Source organism: Cervus canadensis, chromosome X, assembly GCF_019320065.1.
Source record: "Cervus canadensis isolate Bull #8, Minnesota chromosome X, ASM1932006v1, whole genome shotgun sequence".
NCBI classification, from domain to species: domain Eukaryota; kingdom Metazoa; phylum Chordata; class Mammalia; order Artiodactyla; family Cervidae; genus Cervus; species Cervus canadensis.
This window is the reverse complement of record NC_057419.1, coordinates 37,763,446-37,783,385: the sequence shown is the minus strand read 5'-3', so window position 1 is coordinate 37,783,385 and position 19,940 is coordinate 37,763,446. Positions and strand designations below refer to the sequence as shown.

Below are 19,940 nucleotides of genomic sequence, written 5' to 3'. Positions count from 1 at the left end.
CTGAAACTCCAATACTTTGGCCACCTGATGCGAAGAACTGACTCATTTGAAAAGACCCTGATGCTGGGAAAGATTGAGGGCAGGAGGAGAAGGGGACAACAGAGGATGAGATAGTTGGATGGCATCACTGACACAATGGACATGAGTTTGGGTAAACTCCGGGAGTTGGTGATGGACAGGGAGGCCTGGCATGCTGCGGTTCATGGAGCCGCGGAGTCAGACACGACTGAGCAACTGAACTGAAATTTCAATCGCTCAGTCGTGTCTGACTCTGTAGGAAGATTCTTAGGCCCTCTCCTGAATTTTATTCACATATCCTCTAAGGGTCCATGAACTCTAGGTTAAGAATCCTTGCTCTATTGAGAGAGGCACCTATTAAGTGTCAGATGTTTTTCAGACATTGTCTCTAATCCGCCCGCCCCCACCTGGCCCGCCCGCCCAAAAAAAAAAAAAAAAAAAAAAACAACAAACTGAGTTAGGGATATTATTGTATCCATTTTGTGGTTGAGGAAGCTGATTTTCAGAATGGAAGTTCACTTGCCCTGTATTATATGGCTACTATGTAACAGTTGAGACTAGGATTTTTTTTTCTCAACTCTCTCTCTAGCTCTCTTTTTTTAAGTATTGTATCATCTTGTTGCTATTCTTTTTTTCCTGCTTTTAATTTTTTTTTTGTTTTTTTTTCCTGCTTTTTAAAGTTGACCTGCATTTGATGTACAATATTATATAAGTTACAGATGTACAATATAGCAATTGACAATTTTAAAGTTTACAGTTATTATAAAATATTGGCTATATTCCCCATATTGTACAATATATCCTTGTAGCTCATTTTATACATAAATTTGTGTCTCTTACTCCCTTACCCTATATTTCCCTTCTCCTTTCCCTCTCCCGGGACTTCCCTGGTGGTTCAGGTGGTAAAGCGCCTGCCTACAATGTGGGAGACCTGGGTTCAGTCCCTGGGTTGGGAAGATCTCCTGGCGAAGGAAATGACAACCCACTCCACTATTCTTGCCTGTAAAATCCCATGGACAGAGGAACCTGGTAGGCTACAGCCCATGGGGTCGCAAAGAGTCAGTACACAACTGAGCGACTTCACTTTCTTTCTTTCTTTCTTTCTTCTTTCCCTCTCCCAACTGGTAACCCCTAGTTTGTTCTCTGTATCTATGAATCTGCTTCTTTTTTGTTACATTCACTAATTGGTTGTATTTTTTCTTTCTTTCTTTTTTGACCATACCAAGCAGCTTGCAGGATCTTAGTTCCCCAACCAGACCAGGGATCAAACCTGTGCCCCCTGCAGAGGAAGTCCGGAGCCCTAACCAGTGGACTGCCAGGGAATTTTCTATTGTATTGTTTTAGATTTCACATATAAATGATATCGTACTTTTCTTGACTCTTCACATTCTTTCTATAATGGTATTGCCTTTTAGAGAAAAGATAGAGTGTTGTAATAAAAGTAACAGATGATAATAAATCAGTTTAGTTCAGTCACTCAGTGATATCCAACTCTTTGCAACCCTATGGACTGCAGCACACCAGGCTTCCCTGTCCATCACCAACTCCCAAAGCTTGTTCAAACTCATGTCCATTGAGTCGGTGATGGATCCAACCATCTCATCCTCTGTCATCCCCTGTCATCCCCTTCTCCTGCCTTCAATCTTTCCCAGCATCAGGGTCTTTTCCAATGAGTCACTTCTTCAGATCAGGTGGCCAAAGTATTGGAGTTTCAGCTTCAGCATAAGTCTTTCTGATGAATACTCTGACTGATTTCCTTTAGAATTGACTGATTTGATCTCAGTCAACAATAAATAAAAAATAATAAAACTAGCAAATAACAAGTAAAAGTAACAATAACAAAATGCTGTTGAATCAATGGGAAGACTAATTCTGGTTGGAGAGATGAAGACATATTGGAGAAGGTAACATTTGAGCTAACCCTTAGGAATTTTAACCCACGGAAAATTAACATGGGTTAGAAAATAAGCACAGTGCCTGGCACATATGAAAGCCTCAATAAATGTTTACTAAATAATCAATTTATGTAAATAGAGTCTCCAGTCAGATCTGTGTTTGGGGGAAGGTACATCTGGCAACAGAATGAAGAATGGATTTGAGATCAGGGCGCCTTCAGAAAGGGAGGCCAGTTCGTGGGTTCTAGTACTGATGGTGACTAGAGGGAATAAAAGGCTGATTTAGCACAGTGGCTGTGGCCACAGAAAGGACATGGCTGGGAGACACAGGACAGGAGAGCTGATTGGATTCTCAGGATGAGGGAGGTGGAGAAACTGATGATGACTTTGAGGTTTCAAATTTGGGTGACTGAAAGGGTGATGATACCATTAAATGAGATACAGACACAGGAAGAGAAGTAGATTCAGGGCAAGATGAGGAGTTTGAAGCTAGCATTGTTGTTCCTTCATTTCTGAAATCTTCTTGTAAGTCAGACCTCCTTGCCAGTCTCCACAGGGATCCAGCTCTGGAAACAGCTAAGGATGGATATTCTGATTTGAATTAGGTCGGAGGGAAGATAGCTATAGATGTGCTCATGGGAGCCAAGACTGCATTTTCTGTCCAGCCCAAGACAGTAGAGCTTTGATAGCAGTTTCAGGGTAACTGAGTCAAGGAAGAAGCTTAGCATCAGATGAGGGGAGGTTCAGACCCTCCACTCTATGGGATGAAACAATTTAGATGAGAAGGTGATTGGGAATGGTGGTGGTAGTGAACAGATCCTTCCCAGGATCTAGGTAGTCTGAGGATTCTTGAGTCTGCGACAATATTGGATACCCAGCTTTAGTCTCTACTTAACACCACATTACAGTGGTGGTGTTATACCTACAGATTAGATTAACACCTAATCTCCTGGAGGATTTAGCCTGTGTCATAGCAGACATTCACCACACCCTCCGTAAAGCCCTGGTTTCTAAGGTTCTTTCCACCGGAAGTTATGACAGAAGGAAATGTGTGGGTGGGGAGGGGTAGTGGGTAAGGGGCCCAGGTTCCTGACACAGTCAACACCCAGGGAACGAAGAGTAAGCGCCATGTTGAAGCCACCGTTGCCACTCAGATCCCTCTTATTTCTCCAGCTGCCTCTGCTGGGGGTGGGGCTGAACCCAAAGTTCCTCACGCCCAGTGGGAATGAAGACATTGGTGGGAAACCTGGGACTGGAGGAGGTTGGTGAGAAGGGAAGCTGTGGGAAGGGGTCGCACAGAATCCTGAAACCTGCCACCGGGCATTAGAAGGATGCGGGCAGAATTTAAGAGTACTGTAGGGAGGGCAAGGGAAGGGTTCCTTGCCTCGCTCTGCTTCTGCTTCTGACCATCTTGTCTTTTCTTCCCCTCCCCCACTTCATTTTCTCTCCAACCTAGACTCCTTCCTGACTTCGACACCCGCTGGGACCCTCGATGTTTCCACTCTGCCCCTCCCAGAGGTTCAGTGTTTTGTGTTCAATGTGGAGTATATGAATTGCACTTGGAACAGCAGCTCTGAGCCCCAGCCCAACAACCTGACTCTGCATTATGGGTATGAGAAAGGGAGAGGAGGTAGCCGGGCGGGGAGGGGGTGGGTGGCGGGAGGAGGAGGTGATGTGAAAGACTAGATGTGAAAAGACTGTATGGGGACCAAGAAAGAGAGTAGCCAGCACCCTAAGCTCTCCACTATTTTCTCGTGAGGTAAGTCATAAATCAGTTTAGAGAAGAAAAAAAAAAATCAGTTTAGAGGAGCCGAGGCTGGGCTGTGGTAATCTGGAGTACCCAAGTTTACTTCATTGTTATTCTCTCTTGAAAATTTTCTCTAGGTACAGGAACTTTAATGGTGATGATAAACTCCAGGAGTGTGGCCACTATCTATTCTCTGAAGGAATCACTTCTGGCTGTTGGTTTGGAAAAAAGGAGATCCGTCTCTATGAAACATTTGTTGTCCAGCTCCAGGACCCACGGGAACACAGGAAGCAGCCCAAACAGATGCTAAAACTGCAGGATCTGGGTAAGTTGGAAAGGAAGGTCAAAGGATATTGTGGGGTATTGGAGTATTTAAAGTGGTGTTCTTTCACCATGAGTGTACGTGGCAGAAAAGAGGAGGTGAGGGATAGAATGGGGAAGGGAGGAGGGCTCGGGGGCACTACCTTCAGGATCCTGACTTATCTAGGCCAGGGGAATGACCACACACGCACACATATCTCCAGTGATCCCCTGGGCTCCAGAGAACCTGACACTTCGCAACCTGAGTGAATTCCAGCTAGAACTGAGCTGGAGCAACAGATACTTGGACCACTGTTTGGAGCACCTGGTGCAGTACCGGAGTGACCGGGACCAAAGCTGGACGGTGAGTGAGTGGGGATAGCAGCCCAGGCCGAGCAAGTAGGGATAAAGGATTCAATCAGCCAGTAGGAATGCTGGTCCCCAGCTCCTGCTGTCTGCCTCTCAGTTCCCCTGCCCACCTTCCACCCTGCTCCTCTGACTCCTTTCTTTCTCCTCATCTTTGAGTTTTCCTTAAGGTTTCCCTACTCATACTCTTCCCAATACCAGAAAGGCAAGTAAACAAAAGCATTCAATTCTGGTTAGTGAAGGTAGCAGTGTGACTTTAATAGTCAAGAGAGGAGGGAGAAACTGAGAAGAACCAGAAGATGACGTGAGATGGGAGTGGGGGCAGCAGTTTTCATTCTCCCTTCTTCTATAGACACCCATCTTTCCCTCACTCTCTTTCTCCTCAAGGAACAATCCGTGGACCACAGACATAGCTTCTCTCTGCCTAGTGTGGATGCACAGAAGCTCTACACGTTCCGTGTTCGGAGCCGTTATAACCCACTTTGCGGAAGTGCTCAGCATTGGAGTGACTGGAGCTACCCAATTCACTGGGGCAGCAATACTTCAAAAGGTAAAATGGACCTAACGCATCACCCTGACCCATGAGCCGAGTACCCCAACCTTTCTAGCACCATTGTCTTTTGCCTTGCCTCCCTACCACTAGGACCCCAAACTTGGTGGCCCATCTCCCCTCACTGTTCAACTCCAACTCCCAGGAAGCAGGATTTTTCTGTGTAGTGTGGATCAGTGTGTTGTTAGAGTAGGGGGAGTGGGTTGAGAAGGAGGCTGAGGGGGTATTCAAAGGGGATACAGAATGTGTAAGATTTCCCTGCGGTGTTCCCAGAAAGCCTGTGTGGTCAAGATGCCTTTTGGAACCAGGCAAATCTAAGGTTTAAACCTGCCTCTGCCACTTCCTACCTCTTTGACCTTAGGCACATCACTCACCTCTTTGATTCTGTTTCTTTGTTTGTAAAATGAACATAATGATTGCTCCCTGGCCCCTCAGGAGTTGTGAAGATTGAATACACAGATAGTGTTTAGCACAGTGTCTGGCACCAAGTTAGCACTCTAAATGTTGGCACATAGTAGGGGTACTACAAATGTTAGGTCTCTTTTTCTTTCCTCTTTCTGACAGAGAATCTTGAGAATCCAGAAAATCCTTCGTTGTTTGCATTGGAAGCTGTGCTGATCCCTCTTGGCTCCATGGGATTGATTGTGAGCCTCATCTGTGTGTACTGCTGGCTGGAACGGTGAGAATTCTGAATCCCAGGAAAATGAGGTGGGGAGGGGGTGCTGGGAATAGTAGAGGAGGGTTATTACAGGGTCTCCAGAAGTAGAGGGCGGGACAGTAAGGAATCACCCAAGAGGATCACCCAAGAGGGCATGAGGATGAAAAGAAGATGCAGGCACAGGCAACACAGAATCATTTCATTCCATGTGGGAGAAGGGGGAGAAGGATAATAAAAGAGCGTGACTGATGTGCTCCTATTCCCTCTTTCTCCCTGCTCAGGACAATGCCCCGAATTCCTACCCTCAAGAACCTAGAGGATCTGGTTACTGAATACCATGGAAACTTCTCGGTGAGAACACTGTCATACGCAGACTTCAATGTGTCAACTGCCACCAACTGCCTGCCAGCTAGACAGAGCATGGGGGAAGGAGGGGAGGGGAGAGGGGCCTGCACTAACAGTCAGGATGTGGCTGACCATTTGGGGGATGGGCTAGACACAGAGAGGCACCCAGAAGAACTGATCCTAGATTGGTTGAGGCAGATGGAAACAGTGGTATTGGGGCGCCAGGAGTGTGTGTGTCCCTTCTGTAATCACAGTGGTTGCAGATTAGGAGAGTTCCCTTGGCACAGGCCCCTGACCTGGAGATATTTGTCTTTAGGCCTGGAGTGGTGTATCTAAGGGATTGGCGGAGAGTCTGCAGCCAGACTACAGTGAACGGCTCTGCCACGTCAGTGAGATTCCCCCCAAAGGAGGGGAAGGGCCTGGGGGTTCCCCCTGCAGCCAGCACAGCCCCTACTGGGCTCCTCCATGTTACACCCTGAAACCTGAGCCCTGAGGCCCTGACAAGAATCCAGGGTCCTGGAGCCCTAAACTGTGCTAACTTGCCCTTGTCCAACCAACCTGGGTCCAATGCTCACCTCGCCGCCTGTGGCTGATTTTGAATTTTATTACCCCTATCACTGCCCCCTCGTTAATATCTCCTACTTGAGAATTGCCCCTTGGCCCCATCCATGTTTCTCATCTCCCCCAGTCCAGCCCTTCCTCCTCACAGTATTGCTTCTGCTGTCCCTCCCTCCCCCTTGCCATCTACTCTTCAATTGTTCCAGAAACTAATGAGAAATAAAATTTCTGTTGATAATCATCAAGGATGTCTATTGTTGGGGTGGGGAGCAAGGGAAATGTGGGATACAATGAGGGTGGGAGGCACAGTACTGAGGGCATGAAACAGGAGCCATGGGCTCCTGCCACAGTGGCAATGGCTCTACAAATTCCCTAGGAAAGAGTGCTGCTCCAGAAACAGACTTCATTCTAGGTGTCCTACACTCTTTCTGGGGGCAAGTTTAGAGTAAGATTTACCATGCTGCCCTGATTTTCTTTGGTTATTGTCATTGCCCCCATTTTCAACACATTTTTATAGACCCCGCCCAGGTTCTTCTCCTCTTAGCCTTCCTCCCCCCGCTGCCACACATAGCACTTCTGACCTCATAATCCCTCAGCTTCAGGCCCCACCCATAGGGATGTTGGTTATCCACAACTGCCCATAGCTCTCTCCTGTCTGCCCAGTCTGGGCCTCCTCAGTCAATGTAATCCATCTGCCTCTCCAGCCCCCTGATCTTTTGGGCCCACTTGGCTCCCCAAGGCCTCTAGGACACCCTCCTTCTGCCATGATGTATCAAGACTCTCTTTGAAGAGTGAGAAGATCTTGAGAGCATGTTCATCTTTATCAAACATGGAGGTGAGGGGTATCACAGAGCTGGAGTCTATGTGTAAGGTTGGGGGTGTTGGAGGCGCAGTGGAGGGCACAGGGATGGAATAACTGGGGAAGGGCCACATGCCCCATCCTGTCTTTTCTCAGATAATCAGCAGTTTCTGGCCAATATTAACTGTTCTGTCCTTCTGCTGCTGCATTATGCCCGCCGTAAAGTGGGGTTGCCTAAAACAGGTGAGGAGTGTGGGGAGGGGACTCGTGGCCAAGGGTCTGAAGTAGTACGGTCATCGAGCCTACTACTTCAAGCCCCCGAGTTCTCCTGCTGGCAAGAAGAGAGCTCCTTGAATCCCCGAAGCTTCTTCAACCTGTTCTGGATAGGATCACTGGCCCCTTTCACTCCCGCTCCCCTTCCTTACCTGCCTTGATTACCCTGTGGCCTCCCTCCAGACACCATCGATTTATGTGATGAAACGGGGACAATGAAGTTGTTTTTTCTGATGAAGACTCCTGGAGACTATGCCAACAAATTCCTTACAGCTCGAAACACCTACTACGTTTGTAAGGTGGAGCGTGGGGCACCAGGTAGAGACTTGGGAGCATTCCCCAGGGATAGAGCAAGGCCCCAAAGCTGGACCGTGAATCCAATCCTTCAAATAGGGCCGCCTCAGCCAGATCCAAATTGACTGTCTCTAGTCGAGCCTAAGAAAGAGCATTGCCTCTGTGACAGTGGTTAAGTTAGCATATTCTGTGCCTCCAACCCCTACCCCGACCTGGCTGAGGGATGGACCTGAGGGGAGGAAATAAGTTACACCAGCCCAAGGTAGTATTGAGTATTAGGGTCCTGAAATTTTGGGCTTTGGAAGGGAGAGGCTGGGTGATGGGGCTAGGGGTATTGCACTACTGTATTCACAGGAACTAGACTTGAGAATGCCTACAAAGCATTTGTGCCCCTCCTGAAGAACCCAGAACCCGAGCTTGTTGGTAAGCAGCATGATGGAGGAAGGAGGAATGTGAAGGGTATTGGACTCAGCTGGGTAATTGAGAATATAGGCTGGGGCTGGTGTAGTCTGTCAGATAGGATCACAAGATCCTAGGTAAAGGGGTCTAGAGTCTAGGTCCACTTCAGGAGTGGTGCTTGGCTCAAACCAGGTGGAGTGTGCATGTCTCACTCACCCGTCCTCGCCATTTCTCAGCCATCTTCTCAGTACATCTCCCTATCCCCACCACCTCATTCCCATCTTTCCCTTCATCTTCTGCTTTTGGATTCTTGGTGTCCCAATTCCCACTGAAAAGAGTAAAGCTTAGGCACCTTCAGGTTACTCCTCAGCCTAGCTTTAGGCCCGGTTACTCCAAGTGATCATGTGAATAATGGAAGGGCCAGGATGGGTAGGGAAGCTCTCTAGTCCTCAGAGGTGTGTGTGTGTGGGGGGTGACTTTCCCTGGTTCCTAGATGCCTTGCGTACACAATGTGACCTCCTGGAGAGAAGTCGAGTGAAAATGCTTAGAATCCAAGAAGCCAAGAAAGTCGTTGCAGTTGAATCCTCCGTGAACCTCCCAGTAAGCCTTACCGAACATGGTCTGCCCCAGCAGCCTCCTTTCCCCACCTGTCTACTGAAATCTTCTCTGCCCCGGCTCTCTGGGATGAATTTCCTTTCCAAATCCAACATTCGTGACCAAGACCTGCCTCTCACCTCTTTGGTCCTGCCTTTGGCCCTAGTTTGTAGAAAACTTCTCTGCAGGGGCCTTTGTACTTACTGACCCTTTCCTTTTCCAGTCCAAATCATCAGGACGATCAGATGAAGAGGGGCCCACTCGTAGGGCTCCGGTCTTGAAGACCAGAGCGGATTTTGTCAGTAGGCGAGATAAACATCGCTAACAAAATAAAGTGACCAAGTGAGAGCTGCAATGAAATCACTGGCATTTAATGTGAGGTTCCTTTTTTCAAGAAAGACTTCTCCCAATATCGACACCAAGGCTTAAATCTGCCCCAGGCATTGTGGAGGCTCTCAGGATCCGTAGGACCAGGAGAGGGCAGGGGCAAGCACATGGGTGGGGGGTGAGGAAAGGCAGCAAAGTGTAGTACAATAAGCCTTTGAGGGACAGAGTAGGGGGTGGGGTCTTTTCCAACCAGACGACCTCCCCTTGGGAGGCCTATCACAGCCCGCCTACTCCTGCTGGGGTTAGGTGATGGGATGGGCATCTTCCCTCCCCCACCATACTCCACAAAGTCCCCGGCTGAAATTCCCCTGCCCCCCACCAGTCTGCCTCTGGGCAGTCCCCATCCCCGCTCCTTCCTTATCCACAGGGGAACAGAGAGGCAGCAGAAACCAGAGCTGGTTATAGGCATTTATTGAATTAATTCATTTATTGATTTGACACACTTCCCCACTCCAATCTAGCACACGAAACAATCTGGGTAGGCCAGGCGCTGACACAGGAAATGATGGGAACCCACAGCAGGGGCGGGGGAGGGGACAATGCAAAGAGGACTGGGGGAGGGACTGCTTTGGGGGCTAGGGTGGAGAATGAGCCCCAGATGGCCTTCCCTAGCAGGTGCTAGTAAACCTGATCTACATTCTCCTCCATCCCTGCTCATTTCCCAGACCCTCAGCCAAGCTCCCCAGCTCCCCTATCCCTGTTCCACCCCTCCCCCTGCCTGCCACCACACACACTTCCCCATAACCCCTGCAGTCAGGCAAGGGGAAGAAGGGCAGGGACAGCTGTCTGGGGCCTGGAACAGGGAGGTCTCTGTGCCTAACTTTACCACCCTAAATCCTTCCCTCCTTCTCTTCTCCCCCCTCCCACCCCCTTCCCAGGCCACAGACTCATTCCAGGCCCTCAACTGCACTCTCCCACCATAGCAGTAACCCACAGGGGGTCATGAGAGAGTGTGGCTGCACCCCAACACCACACACTCCCAGGCACAAGGTGACAGGATGAAGGCACCTGGCTGAGCTTTTCCTCAGGGAAACTCCAAGCTAGTTCAGTGCAGATCATGTTCTAGACCTGGTCCTCATGGGAGCTCTTCCCCTTGCCCCCTGCTCTCTGCAGGCCTAGTGTTCTCTCCCCTGTCTCCCCCGTGTTTCCAAGAATAATATCTGTAGTGTTTGCATAAGGTGACTACGGCAAAGCCTTCCAAAAAGAAAAAAGCACTCTCCCCATCACTAACACCTTGCCACTGTGTAACATCTCCCTATTATGTGTTTATATTTCTTTGAAGGTTTACAAAAAGCCTTTCTGTTATCCGTAGTCTTCCAAGGGTGATTTGGCTTGGTGAGCCACAGCCATTCCAGGCTTCATACCTTGGCCCTTCCAGATCCCTGTTACACCCCCAATCCCACACCAATGCATAAAAATCTCAGGCTCAATCCAGCCTGGACCAGCTCAGATAAGACTCTACAAAAAATCCTGCTCCCAAAGGCAGGGGTAAGGCCACTGGTGACTTCACATTTCCAACAGTATTGCCCGCCCATGCTACAAAATCTATGGGGTGGGAATGCGTGGGGGGGGAGCTGAGGATGGCTCCCTAATTGGCACAGTGAGAATAAACCCTCTCCCCTTCCCCTCCCCTCTCCCTCCCCACCCCCCAGCTATATCTTTATAATTTTCTCAGTACCCAGGTGAGCAGACCCTACTCTAGCTCTAAAGCAGGGTCCCAAATTCCCTGGGAGGGGTCAAGGGTAAAGAGTGGATATGGGCACGCCTGGTTCTGTCTCTGAAGCAGGGAATGAAGCTTCCAACCATGGCTCAGGGATCTGTGGGCAGAAAAAACGGAGGACAAGGTCAGAGACTCATCTGGGGGCATGACAACTTTCCATCAGCAAGAACCACATTAAGGAAAACAGAGACAGCCCCTCCCCCACCTCTCCCGTGCTTCCGTGTAGCGGTGAGCACTGCTGAGGGGCCTTGGAGGTCCCATCTGGAAACTATGCCACTCTAATGGGACGTCCTCCCTCTAATTCCCTGGGACTTCCAGCTACCCCTTGTTCTCAATCTCCCCCTTGCTAGATCACAGGACTAGCTGGACACCTAGGAACAGGAATAGGTTGTGAGATGCTGCCATGATTAAGGTGGGCCATACCTGGCTCAAAGTTGAAGTCCAGTCCTTCGTCCCCATCCATGAGGTCATTGATGATGTTATCCATGTCACACTCCAGGTTCTCCATGTATATGTCGAGATCAAGATCCTGAGGCATTCGGTCTTGGCTTGGAGCTTCAGTAGGAGGTGTGAGCACAGGAGCCCCCAGGGGCTTGGGGACCGGAGCCCCCGCCATGACTGGAGGTGGTGCTGGTGCTATCATCGGGAGGGTGGGAACCAGACCGCTGGGGCCTGCAGCCTCTAGGGGTTTAGGACACAGGCCACCCCCCGTGCCTAGCTTACTGGAGGAAGGTATCCCCCCCAGCAGCAGAAGTGTTGGAGCCTGGGACAGAATGGGATCTACCTGGGTCATGAGGACATCGGCAGGAGGTGGTGGCGTATCAGAGGTGAGCAGAGCCTCCAAAGACTGGGAGCTTGAGAAGCACCCTTCTCCTGCTGACAGGGGCCCCTCTGCTGGGCTGAAGAGAGAGGTGCTGTAGGTGTGTAAGGGGCCTGGAACCCCAGGATGCTGCAAAGAGAAGCCAGAGAGGCTGCTCCGAGACAGCAGCGAGTGGGGAGATGTGAGATTGAGCCCATCTAACAGCTCCAGATCTTCTTTCAGGGTGGGAGGGACACCCCCTGCATAGCCACTGGCTGAGGCTGGCATTTCCTCTTCCGCCAGCACCTCAGGCTCCGGCTCCCTGGGAGAGGGCCGGGTGCTGACAGTGCTGGCATTCGAACTGCTTCGTGGACGGAAGGTGCTCCACGCATCGGCTTCCTCTCGGTTTCGAGAGCAAGGGCTGCCTGACCACTTGGCAAAGTGGCCAGCAGGGCTCCTCGGAGTGGCACCTTCACGTGGAGCTGGCAGCACAGCTGGTTTCTTCTTGGGGGTTTTGCTGCGGCCCCGGAGCAGCCTGCTGCTGCTATCCATGGAGGCTGCCCGGCGGCGGGGTGCCTTGCCGCTCTTGCCTCCCTCCGGATTCAGCATCCACCAGGAGCTCTTGCCGGTAGCCTCGTTGTGAACCTTGATGAACTTGCTATGCAGGGATAGGTTGTGGCGGATTGAATTCTGGAGGGGGCAGAGGCAACAAGAAAGGGAGGTCAGTGGTCGGCAGTCCAGTCAAAAAGGACACTGGGGCGTGGCCGGGAGTGGGCGATCCTGGAGATGCAAAGCTAGTCAAATTCGAGGGGAAAACAGGCAACAGTAGGGGTGGGAGGTGGTGGCAGGGGAGGAGACCACACACAATTCCCACCTGAAGACAAGCTTCCTGGCCAGACCTCTCTGCACAGAGGTCGGGGAGATAACCAGAGATAACCTGTTCACAGGGCGCTGCACCCCCTTCCCCCCTGAAAAGCTCACAGCCCTCTACCCGACCCAATTCTCTGGGGGCTGCCTGGGGCTTGTAAGCATTGGGAAGACGCACTCCTAGTTCATCAAGAACTAGGCTCCAGTGGGAAAGAGCATTCCACAGCTCCACCCCTTTCCTTGAGTGCAAGCTTGGGTGGAGTTTACAGGACAGTGGCACAACAGCAGCCCAGGACAGACCCACCCTGTCTTGAGTCAGGCCTCTGAACAGGCTGAGGGGCTGGAACCTCAGGCTGGCTGGTGCTCCACTCCACACAGGGCATTTGGGCCCTGGCACTCTACAGGATTTGCAGATTCCTTTTTTTTTTTTTTTCTGATTTCCCCCGATTCCTTGACACACACCCTCAACTACATTCAGGCCAGGCTTCTCCCTGTGCCTCAAATACACCAGACCCATCCCTCCCTCCCTCCTTGTCCGGAGAAGGAGCTCCCCTCTCTCAATTCTACTAACTTGTCAAGATCAACCTTCAGTCCTCTCGCTTTCTTAAAGTGGTTGCTTGACTTCTGCAGCCAGATCTCTTGTTCAGTATTTTTCATCTATTCCACACAAATTTTCCCAAAATCTATATTATGTTGTTTATAGTTTCAAGTAATTTGTATTATCAATTGTAAATGCCAGGACATGTTGTCCAGGTAGGCAGCCCTCCTGCAGTGGCCCCCTCAGAGTGCCAAGCTCCCAGTACGTAATCAATATTTGTTGCCTGATTGACAGGTGGCCCTTGGGTGAAGAATGGTGAATCTCCCCTTGAAGCTCCGTCAGCTCTTGAGTGCCTTGGGTACTAGAAGCTCTGGTTTTCCTTCCTCCCTCGATACTGATATTCTGCTAGAGATAAGGTTTTTTTCCAGGGGCCCAGGGAGCTGAGATTGGCAGCTTCTTGAACCCCTAGAGCAGCTTATTTCTACTGGCTCCTCCAGGCTAGTTGCACCATCCTTTGTATCCGCAGGGCCTCCCCCACCCCACCCCACCCCTCAGGAACCTCCGTTCTCTTTCTTACCTCCTTTTCCCCACTTCTCCTCAAGAATTTCTGCATAGGAACTCTAAACTAAGGGGCATTTGACCTCCCACATGAAGCTCTTCAGTGTTTAGAAACTTGGGAAGAGCCCAGAAGGCCTTGGAGCAACTAGGAGGCTGAGGCTATGGACAGTCAGAAATCACTTCATGTGTTTCAGCCAGATGCTCTAGATAAGGAGAGCCTTTGCCTGGGAAAATATTCTTAAGTGGCCTCTTGCTCCAGGGCTCTCTAGCGAAGAACTCCTTGGCTCCCTGGGACCCTGCAGTAACAGCACTCCAACTACTCTGGCCGCATTAATGTTTTGGGTTCCTTCAGGGAATCACACTTGTCCATCCAGCCTGGGTTCTTAGTAACTAAGAGCCACAGTTACTTCTGGCACTATGATTTCTACCCCTTCCCTACTCCCCCCTGCTTTTCCAACTTCTAACTCTGCGTCTACTGAGAAGGCTCATTCTCTTCCCTATACTCAGTACCCATGAGTGCCATTCGCTCATCCCCTCTTCTTTAGCCCTTGGAACTACTACCTCCTACAGCCTCCTACCTGGAGAGGTTGGTTCCCTAGAAGCCTACCGTTTTTACCTCTTGGAAGGAGGGCACCTGCTGGTTGCTCCCCAAGCCACCTAAATTAAGCCTTCTTGTTCTAAGTGAGTGCCGCCCCCTGGTGGGGTGGTGGTAACCTTGGCATATCACCAGGGAAGCCAGCTCAGGCTTGGGGGTAGGGAGTGAGGGATGAGACCCTTGCAGGCTCCAGACTTGGCCTGATTTGGCTTTGCCATCATTCCATGGCAGCGTGGATTAGCAGATAGAGCATAAGATTTATAGTTAGACCTGAGTTGAAGTCCTCATTCTATCGATTTTGGCAAGTTTCCCAACCTTTCTATACCTTAGTTTCCTAATATGTAACATGTGGAATCTCAGAACTGCTGTGAAGATTTTTAACTACTTTGTTAAAAATTTTAACTACTTTGTAAACAAAAAAAACCCAATATAAGTGTCAATTCTAAGGCGGGACTACACTCCCACAGCATAACTAACAACTCACCATTATTTCTTCTACCCTGGAAAATGAACCTAAGGGAAAAGAAAAACAGCTGTGCAGGCTGGGTCCAAGGAGGGGAGCTCTTTATGAGCTGCGACTGTGGCGTGGCAGTCTACCCAGAAATAGTGCCAAGGGTCTCAGTCAGCTGTCTTGCTTTCTTTTCTGCCCAACCCCAAGGGATACTGCAGACTCAATCCCTCGATCTCTTATACCTAGAAGAAGACCCTCTGCTCACTCAACCTTCCGTATTTCCTTGCACGCTGGTCTCACCACCTACTGGAGTACAAGGCGTCAGTAGGAGTTGAAGCTCCCTAACTTTGTGAGTCCCATATTTCTCAGGACAAGCTTTCGGAGCATCTAGTACATTCCTCATAGGAAGCCAAGGGAACCCCCAACCTTGTGTTCTAAAGTCAGAGCCCTATTTTTTTTTTCATGAATATTCCTCAACAGCAAATGAAAACTTCCCCCCACAATTTAGATAGCCCCTGACTAGGGAGAGTTTCTCAGCTTTATATAGGGTAAACTGAGGCAGCCCCTCCTTTTTTTTCTCTTAGTGCATCAGATCCACTTCCTTCCCACCGCGGTATCACTCTTTACCTTTTGCCACTTCATTCCATCTTCTTGGGTAGCAGAATCCTAGAACAGTACTTCTACCCTGAGGTACTGGGAGGCAAGCAGGGAATCCAAGTAATCCCACAGGAATGGGAGAAAAGGTGTTGGGGTGGGAGATGGGGGAGGAGGGAAGGCTAGGTTCCTGCAGGGAATCCACACAGTTCCCGCTGTACATAGGATAAAGACTTCTCTGTGGGGATAAGTGTTTTGGGCAGCCCAAGCCAAAGTGCTGGGAGTGTTGAGCAGTGAGCAGAGAATTCAGTTTTCTCCAGGGCAAGGACAATGTCTTATTCATTGTGATCCTTCAGCATCAAGCACCTAGCAGCATATACTATGTCCTAAGTAAACGCTTGTCTAATTGACAGCGGAAGGTGGATCTCTGGGGTAGGGGTGTAAAAAGGGAGGCAGAGTAGAAGTAAGGAGACCGGTGGGAGCCAGGAGAAGACAGGTATTGAGGGGGATCATAGTTACCTTCCATCCTGCTGAGCTGTTGCTGTCACCCTTGTCCTTGAAGTAGGGCACCGTGCGGACCATCCACTCATAGATCTGGGCCAGTGTCAGTCGCTTCTCGGGGGCGCTTTCAATGGCCTGGCTGATGAGTTCTGCATATGACTGATTTCCCCAGGCATTCCGGCGGGAGCCTCCCTTCCGAGGACCTGTTACAGCCCCCAGGATCCCGGGCTGGGGACCCCCTGCCGAGTCTGGGAGCCTGGAGGGCAACAGGGTCGGCTGGGTGCGCCCGTCCGAGCGCCCCTCCGGGTGTACCTTCTCTCCCAGACCTGGCTCCACCTCGGACGGCTCGGACGGCTCGGGAGCGAGCTCTGGTCGGGGAAGGGGCCAGGTGCAGGAGCGGGGACGGCTCTGGGGTTCGAAGTCGGGATCGAGGTCTACGATCGCGGCAGCCTCTCTGGCTGAATTCTCATTTACTGGATCCATACGTGAAGTTGGACCTCCGCCGCTCAGCGTTCAGAGGAGCCTGCCACAGTCCCTAGCGATGCCTCCCCTCAGGGGGGAAGCAACGAGGGCCAGGGGGCACATTCCTGCCAGTCCTCAGAAAGTCTCGAACTTCCCCTCACCCCTGGATGCTTGCTCCTAAGCTGTCCCTTGCACACAGTTCTCCGTCTCTTCTCTGCTACAGGCTGCAGCCTCGGAGCTCTTTCTGAGACACCACCTGTAACCTCCGCCTAGCGAAGGCACTTTTCTCCTAACCTCTCAGCTTCCTGCTCTTTTAAACCTGAGGCTCCGTATCCCCTCACAAATCTTTCTCCCATCACAGAACGCCTCTTTAGCCGCAGTTCCCTCCCCCTTTTAAGTTGCTGCCCCCCGGACACTCCTCCTGAATTTCCTCCACCCGGATCACTGCCCTCCCCCACGCCCCGCTCCCTCGCGTCACTTGCCCCTCCCCTGACTCCCTCTCCCCCCGCCTTTCCCCTCTCCCCCCTCTTTATCGGGTCCAGGTCTCCGCGGCCCCAGCCTCTCGAATTCCCGCACCAATCCCCCTATCAAACCCCCCACCCCCCGCCCCCCGGGTTTCCCTTTTGTTTTGCTCCAAGCAGCGGCCCCCGCCTGACGTCTCTGTTTACCACTCGCCAGGGCAGCCATCTGCGCACGCGCCTGGAGAGCGGGTTGGGAAACCGAGTTCTCTAGTCGTGCCACCCTGGTCTGGCATGGGGACTACATCTCCCGTCCTACTTCGCGGTCAGCCCGATCAGGGTGGCAGGAGAGCGGCGTGGCAGGATATAGAGAGGGGGAACATTAATTATTATTATTATTAGAGGTGGTCTCGGACTTTTTCTTTTCGTTAAAAATCATTTTCCTCCTCCCACCCCCTTCCTCCCTCCTCCCTAGCGATTCAGGATCGCTAGATGAGCGTGTGGAGAGATGCTAGACCGTTCCCTCTTTCCGTCAGAAGAGGGCAAAAGGGGGAAAAAAAAGCGCTCTCTGCAAGAAGCAGAAAACCGAAAAGCAAGAAGCAAAGAACTAACGAGGAAATAGAATTGTTTTAATGTTGAGGAGTTGGTCAGAGGGCTTGGGGAACATAAACGAGTGGTTAGCTGATCGTAGTGTCTCCCCCACCGCCCTCCACTCCGCATACGCAGTTCCCACCGATAGTGCGGTTGCTGACCAATCAGTTTTCTCCACTGATTCTTCTGGCCTCTCCTCAAATATTGATGTTCTCCAGGTTCCCATCCTCGGCGGCTTCACTTTTCATTCAACAGGTTCCAAACAGAACTCATTATCTGTTCCTGCACCCACATCCCTATCCTCCGGATACTCTTATCTCTGAATTTGGTTAATGGTTGTCCTAATGTACCCAGTCTCCTAAGCTAGACTTACCCTTCATCTTTTCATCTCCCTAACCTCCCACATCCAAATCCCAGTTCAAGATCTTATTTATCAGTGGATTAAATTGCAGTATCGCCTTAAGCCGACCTCCTACCATGAAGTTTTTCCCAACTGCTGTTTATGTTCTTTGTTGTCAACAAAATAACTTTTCTAAGAAACACTCCTGGTAATAACAACTAAAATTTATGGAGCACTTATTATGTGCCAGGCGCTGTGCTGATTGCTTCATGTACATTAGTTCCTTTAAAGGAACTCCTCAAATCATCTCTGAGGTAGATACCCCTGTTATGCCCATTTTACAGACAAGGACACTAATGCTCAGAGATTTAGTGTCCCAAAGTCACAGAGTTAGCAGGCAGGAGAATTGAGGTATCACTTATATGTGATCTTAGCATTTCTCTGCTTAAAACTTCCTTTGATTTTCCCTATTCCCTATGTGATAAAGTTCAAACTCCTTAGCAAGGCATACAGGGCTCTTCAGATTCAGGCTACCTTTCCTGCTTTCTCTTTCACTGGGCACATTAAGTTCCAACCAGTCCGAGTTTTGCACTGTTTCCTGGAAATATTATACATACCCTTTATACCTTTCCCTCATCCTGGGATGTCTTCCTTCTCATTATCCCTTCCCCAAGTCTCTTATTCTGGAAAACTCCTATTCAGCCTTCCTGGTCTCCCTCAAGTACAATTAGTTCTCCCTTTTCTGGGAGCATTCCCAAGCATTTTGTGCAGGCTTATGTTATACAACATAAACCGTATTATACTGTAATTCCTTGCTTTTGGGAATCTCTTCCACTAAACTGTGAACTCCTTGAAGGCAGAGACAAGTTTTATGTATCTCTGCGACCCCACATAGTAGACATTCAATAAATGTTGGTCGAATGAATGAGATCAGGAATCGAATGACATTGCACTCGTACATTTGAGAACATTTTAATAAATGTATCATATTTATTTACCACCTGACCATGGCCCATTTTTCCTTAGACAGAAAGTTCCTAGGGATAGGGACTGTAATGTAACTTATCTGTATAGTGCCTAGCATCACACCATTGGCAGTGTGGCTTGATACATGCACTGTGATGACTAGTCCTACCTCCCATCAAGGTTGTAGAGCCATACAACCCAGAATTTTTCAGAGGCCACAGCACATTGGACCTTCAAAGTGACATTAGTCTGCTCATGGTAGCATAACCATTTGGTTCTACATATTTCCGTCTTCTTTTACTCCAACATGCATTTGTCATGTGGAGGGTAAACAGAAGACAGTGTATTCCCACCTGAGATCCAGACTAGAGAGATAGGAGACAGTTGCTCACAATGACTGCAGACATTTCCTGTCTACGCCTGGGGTATTTGGTAAGGGCTGCACAAACAGTGAATTTGGTAGAGGGGGGAGCCTTTTGGGCACTAGGTCACAAGGAGCTCTCTTCTAACTGAAACAGGTGTGGTGGCAGACCATGCAGAGCTGCTGAGACAGGGAAATGGCAAGGTGGGGTAGGCACTTGTCCTGGCTTGAGTTATATCTTGCATTGTCTCCCTTTGTGCATTTGTTTGAAAAGGTCCACCTCTCCACCAATTCATGTCCATCACCTTAAATTTCAAATTCAAATCTCAAAACTTACATGCTCTTGGAAACTTTCCCCAACTAACCCAACCTGACAGATCACTTAACAACTCTGCATCTCCCAAGCCTCTATGAACTCTGTTTATATTCTTTCATTTTGTGCTAGTGGTTACATGGCTCTTCATTTCATGAGGGCATATTCTCTCCCCAACTAGAGTACAAATTCTGCAATCAATCCACAAATGTTTATTGACTGTTAAGATGAGGGTATACCTTGGGACTCTGGACAGATAAAAATGACCATAAACCATAGGACCAGATGCTTTAGGAGGGTGAGCTGAAGGATCGATGGATGGTAAGAGCACTGAGACTTTAAAGTGTGCATCTAGAGAGGTCAGAGTTATGCACTTTATTACTGTTGTAGTGTTGGAATACACAGTAGTCAAGAAAGAGAGTTAACCAAGTAACCTTGGAAAATAGAAGAGACATCTTTCAGGAACGAGGACCAACACAGATGCAAGCTACTATATACAGGATAGATAAACAACAAGGACCTACTGCATAGCACAGGGAACCATATTTAATATCTTGTGATAAACCATAATGGAAAAAATATGAAAAAAAATAGATACATGTATAACTGAGTCAGTTTGCTGTACTGAAGAAATTAAACACAA

The 19,940-nt window shown here is 49.6% G+C and overlaps 3 protein-coding genes across 5 annotated transcripts; 2 read left to right on the top strand and 1 right to left on the bottom strand.

Annotated features, from left to right (window-relative positions):
• Positions 1-3,000: 3,000 nt before the first annotated feature.
• Positions 3,001-6,682, top strand: IL2RG (interleukin 2 receptor subunit gamma). The gene is made up of 8 exons (XM_043458257.1): positions 3,001-3,174; positions 3,370-3,523; positions 3,798-3,985; positions 4,185-4,324; positions 4,714-4,876; positions 5,441-5,555; positions 5,816-5,885; positions 6,196-6,682. Exons 1-8 carry the CDS (start codon positions 3,042-3,044, stop codon positions 6,370-6,372), a joined length of 1,140 nt encoding a protein of 379 aa, XP_043314192.1. The 5' UTR covers positions 3,001-3,041; the 3' UTR covers positions 6,373-6,682.
• A 317-nt stretch (positions 6,683-6,999) lies between these two features.
• CXHXorf65 (chromosome X CXorf65 homolog) lies at positions 7,000-9,151 on the top strand. Of its 2 annotated transcripts, XM_043458290.1 has the most exons (6): positions 7,000-7,272; positions 7,393-7,479; positions 7,693-7,827; positions 8,158-8,226; positions 8,696-8,802; positions 9,020-9,151. In XM_043458290.1, exons 1-6 carry the CDS (start codon positions 7,248-7,250, stop codon positions 9,119-9,121), a joined length of 525 nt encoding a protein of 174 aa, XP_043314225.1. In that variant the 5' UTR covers positions 7,000-7,247; the 3' UTR covers positions 9,122-9,151. The 2 variants fall into 2 exon arrangements, with proteins under 2 accessions (XP_043314225.1, XP_043314224.1); XM_043458289.1 differs by having other exon boundaries at positions 7,156-7,272; positions 8,696-9,151.
• Positions 9,152-9,577: 426 nt separating this feature from the next.
• Positions 9,578-16,959, bottom strand: FOXO4 (forkhead box O4). 2 transcript variants are annotated; one of them, XM_043458245.1, is made up of 4 exons: positions 15,825-16,938; positions 11,688-12,392; positions 11,327-11,539; positions 9,578-11,000 (listed from the first exon to the last, which is right to left on the bottom strand). In XM_043458245.1, the coding sequence occupies exons 1-4, from the start codon at positions 16,287-16,289 to the stop codon at positions 10,920-10,922; spliced, it is 1,464 nt and encodes a 487-aa protein (XP_043314180.1). In that variant the 5' UTR covers positions 16,290-16,938; the 3' UTR covers positions 9,578-10,919. The 2 variants fall into 2 exon arrangements, with proteins under 2 accessions (XP_043314180.1, XP_043314179.1); XM_043458244.1 differs by having other exon boundaries at positions 11,327-12,392; positions 15,825-16,959.
• Between the last annotated feature and the right edge of the window lie 2,981 nt (positions 16,960-19,940).

Bases quoted from the DNA above. Each gene is read 5' to 3' on its own strand.
- IL2RG (XM_043458257.1), top strand. From the start codon at position 3,042: ATGTTGAAGCCACCGTTGCCACTCAGATCCCTCTTATTTCTCCAGCTG. The intron at 3,986-4,184 runs GTAAGTTGGAAA...ACATATCTCCAG, and splicing joins GCTAAAACTGCAGGATCTGG to TGATCCCCTGGGCTCCAGAG. The intron at 4,877-5,440 runs GTAAAATGGACC...TCTTTCTGACAG, and splicing joins GGGCAGCAATACTTCAAAAG to AGAATCTTGAGAATCCAGAA.
- CXHXorf65 (XM_043458289.1), top strand. From the start codon at position 7,248: ATGTTCATCTTTATCAAACATGGAG. The intron at 7,273-7,392 runs GTGAGGGGTATC...GTCTTTTCTCAG, and splicing joins CATCTTTATCAAACATGGAG to ATAATCAGCAGTTTCTGGCC. The intron at 8,227-8,695 runs GTAAGCAGCATG...CCTGGTTCCTAG, and splicing joins CCCAGAACCCGAGCTTGTTG to ATGCCTTGCGTACACAATGT.
- FOXO4 (XM_043458244.1), bottom strand. From the start codon at position 16,289: ATGGATCCAGTAAATGAGAATTCAGCCAGAGAGGCTGCCGCGATCGTA. The intron at 12,393-15,824 runs GTAACTATGATC...TGCCCCCTCCAG, and splicing joins ACAGCTCAGCAGGATGGAAG to AATTCAATCCGCCACAACCT.